Source organism: Colobus angolensis, unplaced genomic scaffold (genome assembly GCF_000951035.1).
Source record: "Colobus angolensis palliatus isolate OR3802 unplaced genomic scaffold, Cang.pa_1.0 Scaffold13, whole genome shotgun sequence".
NCBI classification, from domain to species: Eukaryota; Metazoa; Chordata; class Mammalia; order Primates; family Cercopithecidae; genus Colobus; species Colobus angolensis.
Genome location: NW_012114252.1, coordinates 23435949 through 23449704, shown reverse-complemented (window position 1 = coordinate 23449704; position 13756 = coordinate 23435949). Strand labels below are relative to the sequence as shown.

At 53.7% G+C, this 13756-nt stretch overlaps 2 protein-coding genes across 2 annotated transcripts in view; both read right to left on the bottom strand.

Moving 5' to 3' along the window:
- The window catches only part of PROZ (protein Z, vitamin K-dependent plasma glycoprotein), a 17021-nt gene extending 13574 nt beyond the window's left edge, over window positions 1-3447 (bottom strand). The window contains exons 1-4 of the mRNA XM_011933920.1: window positions 3378-3447; window positions 2851-2916; window positions 1978-2141; window positions 331-355 (exon numbers count right to left, since the gene is read on the bottom strand). Of these exons, the coding sequence (XP_011789310.1) occupies window positions 331-355; window positions 1978-2141; window positions 2851-2916; window positions 3378-3447 (325 nt within the window). The remainder of the gene's footprint in view (window positions 1-330; window positions 356-1977; window positions 2142-2850; window positions 2917-3377) is intronic.
- Window positions 3448-7343: 3896 nt separating this feature from the next.
- F10 (coagulation factor X) overlaps window positions 7344-13756 on the bottom strand; it is a 26960-nt gene continuing 20547 nt past the window's right edge. Inside the window, exons 6-8 of the mRNA XM_011933919.1 lie at window positions 12655-12899; window positions 9348-9465; window positions 7344-7953 (exon numbers count right to left, since the gene is read on the bottom strand). Coding sequence (XP_011789309.1) covers window positions 7352-7953; window positions 9348-9465; window positions 12655-12899 — 965 coding nt within the window. The 3' untranslated portion in view covers window positions 7344-7351. The remainder of the gene's footprint in view (window positions 7954-9347; window positions 9466-12654; window positions 12900-13756) is intronic.

Sequence of the window (13756 nt, the reverse complement as noted above, 5' to 3'; positions counted from 1 at the left end):
AGCTGGAGGAGCCCAGGAGCCAGGTGGATGGAGGAGCTGCTCTGGGGGGGCCTCCTGGCCTGTGGCCTGTGTCCCAGCGTGCCCAGAAACTACCCAGACGCTGGGCAAGACAAACCGGCCGCTGCCTGTGGCCCTGGGGGCACAGCACGGGGGCTTCCTGACCTGGTCCTTGGGTAGAGTCCGAGCTGCGCCCTTCCCTGGAGAGACATCATGGGTTCTGGAGCCAAAGGCTTGGCATCCGCTGGCCTCGGGTCATGAAGTGTCCTAAGCCCACCCCTCACCTCATCCCGAGGAATTAATACTTCTGAGGAGATGGAGGAAACCGCTTACCCTTATATCGTCTCCAGAATTCATCCTTTAGAATTAAAACATAAAAGTGTTACAAATGGGACATTTGTTTTTCTATATTCTTTCCTGTAAATGAACTTGAAGGTAAGAAAATGTTGATTTTATTCACCTAATAGGACAATAGTGTTTGAAACAGTGTACAGTTTTTCTGTTTTACAGCCTAATTGTTTATGTTAAATGTGTAGTAACTAGATGTATCTGTAAGATAAATTACTCAACATGTGCTTACCACCACCTATTTGAGGAAAGCCGGAGTCTGTGACGTGGCACAAACCCGCCACACACAGCCCCAACGTGGCCCTTCCCTCCTAGGGCCAATCTCCACGCCACCCTCCACAAAAGCATGTGATATAGAAGTCACATCACCTTTTCACTTTTTATAAACTGAGTTGAATTTTAAAGATATGTACCTGTGTAGGGAGTGGGGATGCTTAGTTTGGAGTAGGAGTATCTAAAATTAGGAGAATTATTCAGACTTGAAGCCTAGAAAGAAAATGTATAAAAAATGGCATATCCCAAGATCATATTTGGACTTCTAACAACTTGAATAATGTCATAAGTAGTAAATGAAAACAATTTTCTGTACCAGGAAGTTTGAAAAATGAAATTTAGGGCAAAATACTTTGAAAAATTTTTACACTTTTCACATGCCTTTAGGATTTCTCTGAGTGGTATTAAAAATCGTCTATTTCAGAAGAGTTATAGATAGGTATTTAAGAAACTAGAATTTTAAAACCATTAAAAATTATACTAGAGAAACAGGTCAACATTTAATTTAGAATCAATTTTAGATTGGGCGCGGTGGCTCGCGCCTGTAATCCCAGCACTTTGGGAGGCCGAGGTGGGTGGATCATGAGGTCAGGAGATTGAGACCATCCTGGCCAACATGGTGAAACCCCGTCTCTACTAAAAATACAAAAAAAATTAGCCGGACGTGGTGTCAGGCACCTGTAGTCCCAGCTACTTGGGAGGCTGAGGCAGGAGAATCACTTGAACACGGGAGGCGGAGCTTGCAGTGAGCCAAGATCACACCACTGCACTCCAGCCTGGGCCACAGGAGCCAGGAGCCCAGGAGCCCAGGAGCCTCTGTCTGTTTTTGAGACTCTGTCTCAAAAAAATACAAAAAATAAATAAATAAAATAGCAAATTCTTACTTGTGTTATTTAGAGCATACACACAGTCACATGTGAAGCAAATCATTTATGTAATCCCAAGCATGGATTATGATTTTCTTACTATGTGGCATCCCAGAGAGGATGTTTCTGTTTGCAAGTTTTTTTTAAGGTCTCCATTAAAAGCATGAAATTCTCTGAAAGTCACCGCAAGCTGGGCGGCGTGTGTGCGGGACTGTCTGATCGGTGTGTGGGCCTCGTCTGACCTGAGGAAAGTCCAGTGGGGTCTGAGCTGACTTCCGGCCGCACTCACCTGCTGTAGGGAAGGGTGGATCAGTGGGTGGATTAAGTCACTTCCCTAAATTGTTTCCTCATCTGTAGAACTGGGATTGTGTCAACCTCATCGGTAAGTAAATAGGCTAATTAATGAAGCTGAATCTCTGAGAAGTGATGCTCCCTGGGTCAGCAGAAGTCTAAATAACGCGGCAGCCTGTGGTTCGTGGTGGGGGGTACGTACAGTGACTGCTTCATTTTCAAACACTTCTCTTGCTTCTTCATAGGCACAGATTTCTTCATAACATTCTTTTTCCAAGTTTCCCTCGAAGAGTTCTTCCAGGAGATAGGAGCCCGCACGCTTCCACCTCACCAGAACGTCGTTTGCTTTGGAGGCCGGGAGAAATACTACAGACAAGACAAGAAGACAGGTGACTGGGAGCACCGAGGGCCCTGCTTTCCAGAACTGCCTGGCCTCCACCCCAGCCAGCCGCCAGCCCCTGCCCCCTCTGTCTGCACAGCCTCTCAGCCTGCGAGGGCCTCAGGACCACCCCACTACTCCCTCCCCCGAGGTGGGCAAGCACTTCATCCTCTGGGCGAATGGACCAGCCCTGGGATCCGTGCAGATACACTAAGGGTCTGCAGAGAGGCCACGGGCCTCAGTCGGGAAAGTGAAGGAGGTCCCAGTGCGAAGGAAGGCCGAGCTGAGGTCAAAGGTCACTGTGCTGAGAACTGGGGACCAAGAGCCATCAGCTCCTGGGCTGCCTCTGTGCACAGGATTTAACATCTTGATAAAACACAAAGAGAAAAAACTTATACATTGCAGCAGGCTCTGCGATTTCCAGGAGGAGAAGGCAAACCAGTCGGCCCGCGGCAGTCGTCTCGAGAGGCTCTTCCCGCCCAAGGGCCCCAAAGCACGTTCTCTCCCTCTCCCGGAGGGTCAAAGCCCAGGCCCTTCACATCCTGCCTCCCTCTCTCTCGGTGCTGAGGGTTACAGCAGGGACGGCTCAGCTAAGTCCGGCCACGGTAAGTGCTGAGCAGGGCGGTGGGGGCAGCAGGGTCAGCCTCTCAGGCGGGAGACCATGGGGCCAGCAGCGACGCTGGGTGTTTGACTTGCAGCTTTCCTGGACGCCTGTGCAGGCAGAGTCAGGATGAGTCCGCGTCTGTTCCTCCAGTGAAGTGGCTGGTGGTAGAAGGGTGGCAGGCGGGCAGGGTGGCTGCTCCCTGGCTGTGTCTCCTGACTCAAGACTGAGCACTCCTGGCCAGCCTGGCCAAGGCACTCTCTGCCCACATTGCAGTCGGGGCTCGGCCTGCCCCACCCCCTCCCCCCTGTCCAATGCCCAGCCCAGGCCTGGGACCCCCCTCCTCCCTCCTCCCCCCTCCCCGGCCTTTCCCCACCGAATCTCCTGCACACACGCTTCTTTCCAATTGGGCATCTCTTGGGAGGACCCCAAGTGACACCATCATGTCCCAAATACTTGTCACCAAATGATAAAGACCTAAACGGCTTTTTCAGGGGAATTAAGACAAGTCTGGGCACTCAGGTTTCCTCCGGCTCCTGGGAAAAGTGTCATCTACAAATCCACCGTGGACTGAATCGAGGACACAGCACAGGCACAACAGACAGGTAAGCCAGACGCGTACCTGAGGGCTCCGCACGCTGGAGGGCGAGGACCAGGACCAGGCCCTGGAGCAGCGGGATGCAGCCTGCCATTCCCACCCACAGCACTGGGACAGGGCAGCAAACACAGCCAAAGTCCAGGCTGGGGGAGGTGCTGGCAGCAGGAGCCTCGGGGCATGACCTGCGCAGCTGCGTGCTTCCCTCCTGACGTTTTCTGTTTGAAGCCAGGCAGAGAAATGGACAGGGAAGGCTCAGAGGGCCCGGGGAGATATTTAGGGAGACGGAGAATGGAGGCTAAAGGCAGCAGGTGCAAGGTGGAAGGTGACACCCATGCCGTGTGTAGTGAGTTGGAGGTGAGACAGGCACAGCCCCAGCCTGGGGACACAGCAGTGGGCAGGGCAGACAAAGTCACAATGCAGCTTATGTTCTAAGTGTATGTGGAATACACAGGAAGGAACGAGGGAAAGAAAAAGGAGGGAGTGAGGGAGAGAAGGATGGAGGATGGAAGGAAGGAAGGGGAGAAAAGGAAGGGAGGGAGGGAGGAGGGAGAAAGGGGGGAAGGGCCAAACGGTGTCTGTCACTACAGCTCAGCACCGTTGTATCAGAGGCAGCACAGGCAATCCTGAATGAACACTTGGTTTTGTGCCAATAAAGCTTTATTTATAAGAGCTATTAAGGGGCCAGATTTGGCCCTAGGGTTGTAGTTTGCTGCTTTCAGATGTAGGCCTTTTGTATTAGTCCCTTCTCACACTGTTACGAAGAAATACCCAAGACCGGGTAATTTAAGAAAAGAGGTTTAGTTGACTCCCAGTTCCACATGGCTGGGGAGGCCTGAGGAAACTTACAGTTATGGCAGAAGATCCCTCTTCACAGGGTGGCAGCAGAGAGAACGAGTGCAAGCAGCAGAAATGCCAGATGCTTATAAAACCATCACATCTCATGAGACTCACTCACTGTCCCAAGAACAGCATGGCAGAAACCACCCCATGATCCAGTCACCTCCCACCGGGTCCCTCCCTCGACATGACACGTGGGGATTATGGGAATTACAATTCAAGACAAGCTTTGGGTAGGGACACAGCCAAACCATATCAGCACCTGAAGCCTGAGGTAAGAACCTGGTGTTTCATTTCTACTGTGTTGGGAAGATATTGGAGGGAACAGGAATTGACATGGAAAGATTTGTGCTCTGAAGGGATCACTGTGGCTGCTGTGTGAAGAACAGAACATTCCAGAGAAGTCAAAAGGGAGGCTGCTGGCTAGTCTAGGACGGGGCGAGGGTGCAGCCATGCAGCGGGAAGCATGTTTGCAGTCTGGATGCTTCATGAGGGGAAGCTGATGGGATTCGTGATGAACTGGGTCGGGCAGCATGGCTTCAAGGTTTGGGCTGAGCATTTGGGAGGATGGCAGTGCATGTGCTGAAACGGCCAAGCTCCAGGAGGGCAGAGGGAAGCAAGGTTTGGAGAATTTGAGGTGTCTGTGAGAAGTCCAGGTGGAGACAGGAGTGGGCATCAGAGAAGCTAGGACTCACCGTGGAGATTCAGGTGGTAACAGATGAAATGATGGCATTGTCAGCATGTAGATTTTGTTCGATTGAATGATACTCAAAAGTGGCAAAACTTAATGAAAGGATTCAAATACAATTTTGTTAAAGTGAAAACAGAAGAAAACTAAGAAGCTGACAGGCTTTGATTAAGAGGGCATGCCCGCGAATACACTGAAGTTGTGAAGTTTGCTTTAAAAAGCTGGGAAAAGAAAACAAAGTTTATCTTTAGTGAGTGAGCTAAAATAATTTGAAAGCCGGAAGTTGACTGTATAGGATAGATCTTAGGTGAACTGCACCAGCCTGGCAATCTACGTGGCCTTCTCTTAAGAAAAGGTGCCTTTTTTTGTGAAAATATATTCCCACATGGAAATTGACATACTTTAAAAATACTTCTGGCCGGGCGCGGTGGCTCAAGCCTGTAATCCCAGCACTTTGGGAGGCCGAGATGGGCGGATTACGAGGTCAGGAGATCGAGACCATCCTGGCGAACACGGTGAAACCCCGTCTCTACTAAAAAATACAAAAAATTAGCCGGGCGAGGTGGCGGGCGCCTGTAGTCCCAGCTACTCGGGAGGCTGAGGCAGGAGAATGGCTTGAACCCAGGAGGCGGAGCTTGCAGTGAGCTGAGATCCGGCCACTGCACTCCAGCCTGGGCGATAGAGCGAGACTCCGTCACAAAAAAAAAAAAAAAAAAAAAATACTTCTGTGGATAATTTTTTACGTTTTTTTGAGGCAGAGTCTCGTTCTGTCGCCCAGGCTGCAGTGCAGTGGCCGGATCTCAGCTCACTGCAAGCTCCGCCTCCTGGGTTTACGCCCTTCTCCTGCCTCAGCCTCCTGAGTAGCTGGGACTACAGGCCACCTCGCCCGGCTAGTTTTTTGTATTTTTTAGTAGAGACAGGGTTTCACCAGGTTAGCCGGGATGGTCTCGATCTCCTGACCTTGTGATCTGCCCGTCTCGGCCTCCCAAAGTGCTGGGATTACAGGCTTGAGCCACCGCGCCCGGCCCCAGTTTCCTTTCTATCCTGAGACGGGCACGGGCACCAGGCACCCAGTGTGGCAGGAACCAGGGGTGCAGACAGGGACGGTGATGGTGGGCTTCACTTGTACATTTTTCCCGAGTTCTCTCTGGACCCCACTCAACCTCTGATTTCCAGAAACGGGAATCCAAGTCCAGGGTTTGCCTCTGGGGCGCTGGGGACCACGTTGCTGCCTCGGAAATGCAGCCCAACTGTGTGCTAGTTCCGAGCAGAAGCCTCTCCCCCAGCAAGGGCTGGCGAGGAGCCCGACAGCCTGCTCCACGGAGAAGGCCTCGGAGTGGGCAGGCCAGGAACGCCCTCCCGCCCACCCTGGGAGACAGGCCCCTCCTCGGACCTTTTCCGGGAGGTCGAACACCTGTCCACTTTGATTTTCCCTCACTTCGCAACATCTGTTTACGAACGGTTTTGCCCAGCTCATGACTTTTGGGGGGAGTTTTTGTACTAGAACTGTTGAACTTTGCTTAGGGACATTACACAAGACGCAAACTGCAGGGGATGTTTGGGAGACACACGGCAGGCCTTGTCTGGAATCTTTTCTGTTTACTCCAGGTTCACTTGGTTTTCCTGGCCATTTAACTTGAGGCCTGGGGACAGTGCCGGATGGAGCGGGAAAAGGACTCAACATCTGGACCCGAGGAGAGAATGAGGAGCCCCCTGCAGCCCCTCCTGCCACACCACCACCACTCAGCACCTGAGGCGCTCCAGAAGCTTCCAGAAGCTCCTGGCCAGCTTCACTACAGAGACTGATCTCAGGGGCCAGGCTGTGGCCTGGATGCAGGCATGCTAAAGTCCCCGGGGGTTCTAAGGGTGGCCAGGGTGGGGGCCCACTGTGCAAGGTCAGGTCACCGCCTGGTGAGCAGGTCACCCACCGGGGGGATGTCCATGCGCCCCCACCATGCAAGCCCAAGCGGGGTTGGGGCCTGGCACCGTGCGGTTGAAGAGCACCCGGAGGTTTAGGTCAATGCAAAACGTCCACCCCTTCAAGAGGCTTTCTGGACGTTTCCCTACCGGGGAGTCTGCGAGTCATAGGCAGTCACCGGGGAGGTGTCCAATTCCCCAGGGGAACAAGAGAGACCAGGCCAGGTGGGAGGTCTTGGGGAGGACATGCCAGTGTGTGGGCCCCTCCCGACCCCAAGGGGCCTGCACAGGCTCCCACCTGCCTCTGGGTGTGACCCAGACACGGGAAGCTGTCCGGGGAAAGGAATGCCCATGGTAGTCACGGCATAGTATCCTCCTTGGAGCCTCCATCCTGCCCATCTAGAACAGACTAGAACATTCCCTGGAGGAATCCCCAGCCTAGCTGGGAAGGGCGGGAGCTGGTGTTCCAGACATACTTCACCTTCCCACCCCGACAGGGCGGGAGAAGCCAGGGCAAGGCGGCAATCGAGAGACAAACCAGGCCTTGTGTGGGATCTCACTTTAATGGAGAGGACGTGCTGACCTCTGGGGCACGGCTCTCAGCCTTGGGCAAGCCCCTGGTTTTCATGGACCTGTCGATCCACTTGAGGAAGGCGGTGACCTTGGTGTAGATCCCGTACTTCCCCTTCCGGGCACAGCCTTCTCCCCAGCTGACGATGCCTGTCACGAAGTAGGTGTCCTTGAAGCGGGTGACGTGGGGGCCCCCGCTGTCCCCCTGGCAGGCGTCCTCCTGCTTGGCGTGGTAGCCGGCACAGAACATGTTCTGGGTGATGATGAAGCTGCTGGAGAGCTTGCAGCTGTTGCGGTCCACATAGGGCACCTCCAGCATCTTGAGCCTGGTGGACTGCCGGCCCTTCTCGTGGGTGCGCCCGAAGCCGCTCACAATCCCCGTCTTCTGCGTCATCAGCGTGGACTCGGCCCAGTCGCGCTCGGGGAGGCAGGCGGGCGCCACGTTCATGCGGAAGGTGATGGGGCTCTTGAGCCGGAGCACGGCGATGTCGAAGTCATAGGTCTCCTTCGTGAAGCGGTTGTGCTTGATGATCACCTCCACCTCGTGCACCGCCTCGCCGCCCTCCTCCTGCTCCGTGTCCCGGTCCCCTGGGGCAGACGGGTGGGACTGGGCTCAGCTCAGCCGGGGACATGCTTTCGCACATCCGTTGCCTTTTAAGGATTTTTGTTTTTAAATTAAAAAGGACACGTGGTCACTTTTGAAAATTTGGAAAATAGAGGGGACTGCAAAGCAGCAAACAAAAATGACTGTCAGCCTTGCTACCCAGGGAACCACTGGTCATGTCTCACACGTTTGGTTCTTTGGACGGCCGCCACTCCTGTGTCCTTGGGCGGTGCGTCCTCCGTGCCAGTCGTGGGCACCAATGCAGTGTGCCAGGGCCAAAGGCTTGGCATCCCGGACTCAGGCTGTGCGGTGTGGCTGCCGGCCGAGAATGTAAAATAGTTGTGCCATGAGCGTAAAATAGAGACTTAGCATGAAAGAAAATGTGCAGAATGTGTTATTAATAGCCTTTAACATGATTACACGTGGAAAAAATATTTTCAACATGTTGAGTTAAATAAGATAATGAAAATCTGTATATATGTGTGTGTATATATACATATATACATGTATACATATATACACACACATATATGTATATATGTATTTTTTTTTGAGACAGAGTTTTGCTCTGTAACCCGGGCTGGAGTGCAGTGGCATAATCTCGGCTCACTGCAACCTCCGCCTCCCAGGTTCATGGTGGTTCTGCCTCAGCTTCCTGAGTAGCTGGGATTACAGGCCCGTGCCACCATGCCCCGCTAATTTTTGTATTTTTTAGTAGAGATGGGGTTTCGGCATGCCGGCCAGGCTGATCTCGAACCCCTGACTTCGGGTGATCCACCCGCCTCAGCCTCCCAAAGTGCTGGGATTACAGGCGTGAGCCACCGTGCCCAGCCTGTTTTTTATATTAAAAAGTGTATAATAGAACATTTAGTGTTAGAAAAATACCAGTTTACATATATTGCTTTGCATTTGTAGCTTGTGTTGGGTTTGCACTGAGCAGCTCTAGGGTCTAGTGGACAAAGACAGATGCTAATGAAACAATCTCACAAATAAAAATAGAAGAGACAGAGGTGCTTGGTGCTCAGAGTATGTTAAAGAGTGAGGGAGGTCTGGAAGGCTCCCAATAAAAAACACTGAAACATAAAACATTAGCTGGACACAGAGACCCAGAGACCCAGAGACTCGGAGACCTGAGACCTGGACACCCAGTGGGAGAAGGGCTGGGCTGCTTCCCCTCCCCCTCCCCGTCCTCCTCTCCACTCTTCCCCTTCCTCTGCTTCCTCATCTTCTTCCTCTGTGAAATGCCCCTAACCCCCACAAACAGGATTTCAGGATTTTAACCAGTGTTCCCAACAAATTCCATCTGCTCTAGTGGTCTCTGAAAAGCAGACAGTGACTGTCCCTCCCACCACGGCCCTGGGGGCTGTTGCTCACTTACCTACCCTCACCTTGAATCTCTTGGCTTGGTAGAGACAGTGGGCTGCAGTGAGGATGTAGAACTCGCTCAGAATGGTGCCACCACAGAACCCCTCGTTCTCCTCGTTGATGAGCAGGGCCTGTGACAGACGTGACAGGCTCAGGGTGGCTGGCCAGGTAGATGGGGTTGCCTGACTGAGAAGCCAGCCCTTCAGGTGGCGCTGCCCGGCCCTCCCCATACCAAGCTGTCCTCTCCGGTCTCCTGTTGTCCACCCAAAGACCGCTCCTTGTCTGTTTTCTCCGCCTGTGCCACACACTCACTGACACAGGGAGTCATCTCGTCTTTCTACCAAATCCATCACCGTGCTCTCCAAAGTCTCAAACACACAACACATCTGTCCCCGCTTTGGAAGAGACGCTCCCTGTGGGAGTCTCTGTGGCAGGATTTCTACCGGGGCCAGGAGACGCCAGTCTGTGCAGAAACATCTGCCTCGACCGGTGCGCCTGCCTGGTGTCCCGACGGTTCAGCAGTGTGAGCCTGTCCCCCACGGTGCACGGATGCCATCCCAGTGACTTCCTGGGGGTCCCTGTGACAGCTCCTGCGAAGGGTCTCCTCCCTGCCAGGGCTTGGAACGCGGATGGTCCCAGGGGAGCGAGCACTGCCAGGGCTGCCACGGCTGTCCCAGGGGAGCTGGACTTGCGTATTTTGGTTTTCTTTTCTCTGGGGAGTTTCCCATCCTGTGATAGTGGCTGGGCGCATGTGCAGACCAATGAAACTACTGACAATACCGAGTCTTAAAGGATTTCTTAGAACATTCATGGCTAGAAAAGGGGTCATGTTTTTGCCTCTTTTGCATAATTTGTCAACTCATCATCCAGCTTACATGAGGGAAAGTCAGGCTTTCTAAGACATGAACACCAACCGTTCTTCCTAAAGATGCAAATGAGGCCACTTGCCAAGACTCAAACCAAGAAACAAGAATCGCAAACCTCAACATACTGGGCGAGGGCCCCTCCAGTGAGCCCTCCAGGGCGCCCCGCCCCGGTCCCCCAGCCCGGGACCCCCTCCAAAACCCCGCCTAGGGCTCCAAGTCCAGCTCCTCAGCCACACAGGAGGCTTTTCCTGCTCATCCTCAGTGGGGTCTCCTGCATTGAGGTTCTTTTTTTTTTTTTTGAGACGGAGTCTCACTCTGTCTGCCAGGCTGGAGTGCAATGGCGTGATCTTGGCTCACTGCAAGCTCCGCCTCCTGGGTTCACGCCATTCTCCTGCCTCAGCCTCCCTAGTAGCTGGGACTACAGGAGCCCGCCACTGCGCCCGGCTAATTTTTTGTATTTTTAGTAGAGACGGGGTTTCACCGTGGTCTCGATCTCCTGACCTTGTGATCCGCCCACCTCGGCCTCCCAAAATGCTGGGATTACAGGCGTGAGCCACCGCGCCCGGCCTCATTGAGGTTCTTGCCCCAACCACATAGTGCCTGGGATTGGGAGGATTTGGGTCTCAGCTCCCTAACTAGGTTTAGATTTCTGTGTGTTGGTCAGAGAGGGGTTTCATGGTTTTATATCCCACCTACGCAACGCCTGGCTCAGTGACGGACACGCAGAAAGCCCTCAACAAACACGCGTCGCAGCGCCACCTCAGCGCATCCCTCTCTCTCGCTTGGCTCTTTACAGTTAGACTGAGGCTCACCAGCCACATGGCCTGGAGTGGAGGAAGGCCTGGGGGAGTTCATGGGTGCGCTGGCAGCTCTGAGATTCTTGCTTGTAGGAGAGGACATTCTGGTTTTGGGCACTGAACATTCAAGCCCAGGCGAGGGTTGCCAGAGAAAATACAGGATGCCCAGGACACGGTTTGGCTGTGGCCCCGCCCAAATCTCATCTCCAACTGTAGCTCCCATATTTTCCATGTGCTCTGGGAGGGACCCAGTGGGAGGTAACCGAATTGTGGGGGATGGCCGGGCACAGTGGCTCAGGCCTGTAATCCCAGCACTTTGGGAGGCCGAGACGGGCGGATCATGAGGTCAGGAGATCAAGACCATCCTGGCTAACACGGTGAAACCCTGTCTCTACTAAAAAAACACAAAAAACTAGCCGGGCGAGGTGGCGGGCGCCTGTAGTCCCAGCTACTCGGGAGGCTGAGGCAGGAGAATGGTGTGAACCCGGGAGGCGGAGCTTGCAGTGAGCTGAGATCCGGCCACTGCACTCCAGTCTGGGCCACAGAGCTAGACTCCGCCTCAAAAAAAAAAAAAAAAAAAAGTCTTGTGTTTGTTTAATGTGGCAGCATTAGTCTAAATCAACAATCAAAGATTAGGACCTGGTATAGGGGCTCACGCCTGTAATCCTAGCACTTTGGGGGGCTGAGTCAGGAGAATGACATGAATCTGGGAGGTGGAGGTTGCAGTGAGCCGAGATGGCGCCGCTGCACTCCAGTCTGGGCGAGAGTGAGACTCCATCTCAAAAAAAAAAAAAAAAAAAATTAGCCGGGCGTGGTGGTGGGTGCCCGTAATTCCAGCTACTTGGGAGGCTAAGGCATGAAAATCACTTGAACCCAGGAGGTGGAGGTTGCAGTGAGCCGAGATTGCGACACCACTCCAGCCTAGGCAACAGAGCAAGGTACTGTCTCTTAACAAAAAAACCTCAAAGAGTGATTTTCTTTTTTACCTTTCAAAACAAGTAGATGTGTTTTTCTCTAAGGTACTATCTGCCTCCATAGGATTTAGGTGTTTGGGTAAAAAAAGTTTCCAAAATTAGACATGATGCGAGGACACCAACTCTTCCCGCCTCCCATCAAACAGAAGAGCGGACGGAGGCCTCACCCACCCCCGTGCCATCCTCTCGCCTGCCGACACCCTGCCGTGGGCTGTTCCCTGGCTTTAGGCCTCGCCCACCCCCGCACCGTCCTCTCGCCTGCCGACACCCTGCCATGGGCTGTTCCCTGGCTTTAGGCCTGTCTCCTGGTATAGGGGAGGTCTGAGGACACTTGAGCACCTGGCTGCACCGTCTCCCTCTTTTCTGTTTCACAGGACAGCAGCATCCTGGGCACGCCGCGGGTAGCCACGGAAATGCCCAGTGGGATGGGGGTGAGGCAGACGTTACCCGGGCCCAGCCTCTCCCTCAGCCCCAGCCACTTCCCTGTGGAGCTCACAGCCTCCTTGGCTGCCCGGAGGGAGGCGACAGGTAGGTAGAGTAGACTTGGGTGGTGGAGACCCTCTGTCCTAGTGCGGAACGATGCCTTCCCAGATTGCTATTCCGAGTGTCGGGCTGGCCTCCCCGAGGTGCACAGAGGGACAGGTGGCCCGTCCAGCAGGCCCGAGGGGCCGTCCTACTGTTACCTGCCAGGGACACTCCCCGTTCTTGCATTCCCGGCCGCCCACGATCCTGATGAGGTTGTTGTCGCCCCTCTCGGGCTGCGTCTGGTTGAAGTCAAGCAGGTCAAAGGGGTTCTCGGTGGCATCCAGGTCGGCTGCGTCTTCCGGCTTCCATGGGATGCTGTCGGGGGCTTCCCCGCTGCTGTTGGTGGCCTGGGCCACTGACCTCTTCCTGCGTTCCAGGGTCTGTTTCCCACAGGGGTAGGGTCCTGAAAGAAAGAGGACAGCCAGGGCTTTCAGCACAGACAGAGGCTCCCCACACCCTGCACGGCTCACCCTAGTGGAGAAGAGTCAGAGAGCCGGGAGGCAGAGCACGGGGGCACCCAGAGGGGCAGCGGGCCTGCAGGGCAAGCCCCACAACGGCAGGGTCGGGTCCACGGGTGAGCGCAGCCGTCCAAGCGTTGGCCTCCCCTCACGTGACAGCCTGTGAACACTGGACCCCAGGCAGCGAGGGGAGTGTGGGCGTCTGCGATTTGCCTGGAAATGCAGCAAGAAGTCAAGAAAGCTTGACGGATGGACAGAGCCAAAGAGGCTGAGCAAATGGGATGAATGCACCTGGCCGAGGACGCCGATGGGAGAACCCAGTGCTGGGCTTGTGCGGCTCCCTGGGAAATTCTTTCCAGTGTGCTGTGTGTTGGAAAAATTTTCCTGATGAAACACTGAAGAAAAAAAAGTTTTCAGGCAGAAGGAATGGCACACGCAAACAACCGGAGGCACAGGAGCGTGTCTGGAAGAACACAGCTCCTGGAGAGGCCATGCTAGATGTTAGGAAGCTTCCTTTTGTATAAGCAATTCTCCTGCCTCAGCCTCCCGAGTAGCTGGGATTACAGGCATGTGCCACCACACCTGGCTAAGTTTTTGTGTTTTTTGTAGTGACAGTGTTTCACCATGTTGGCCAGGCTGGTCTTGAACTCCTGACCTCAGGTGATCCACCCACCTTGGCCTCCCAAAGTGCTGGGATTACAGGCGTGACCCACCGGACCCAGCCTGAACTTTTTGCTCTAGGAAGTAGTTTACATAATTTTATTTTCACACATCACATTTTTTTGATTTTTTTTTTTTTTTT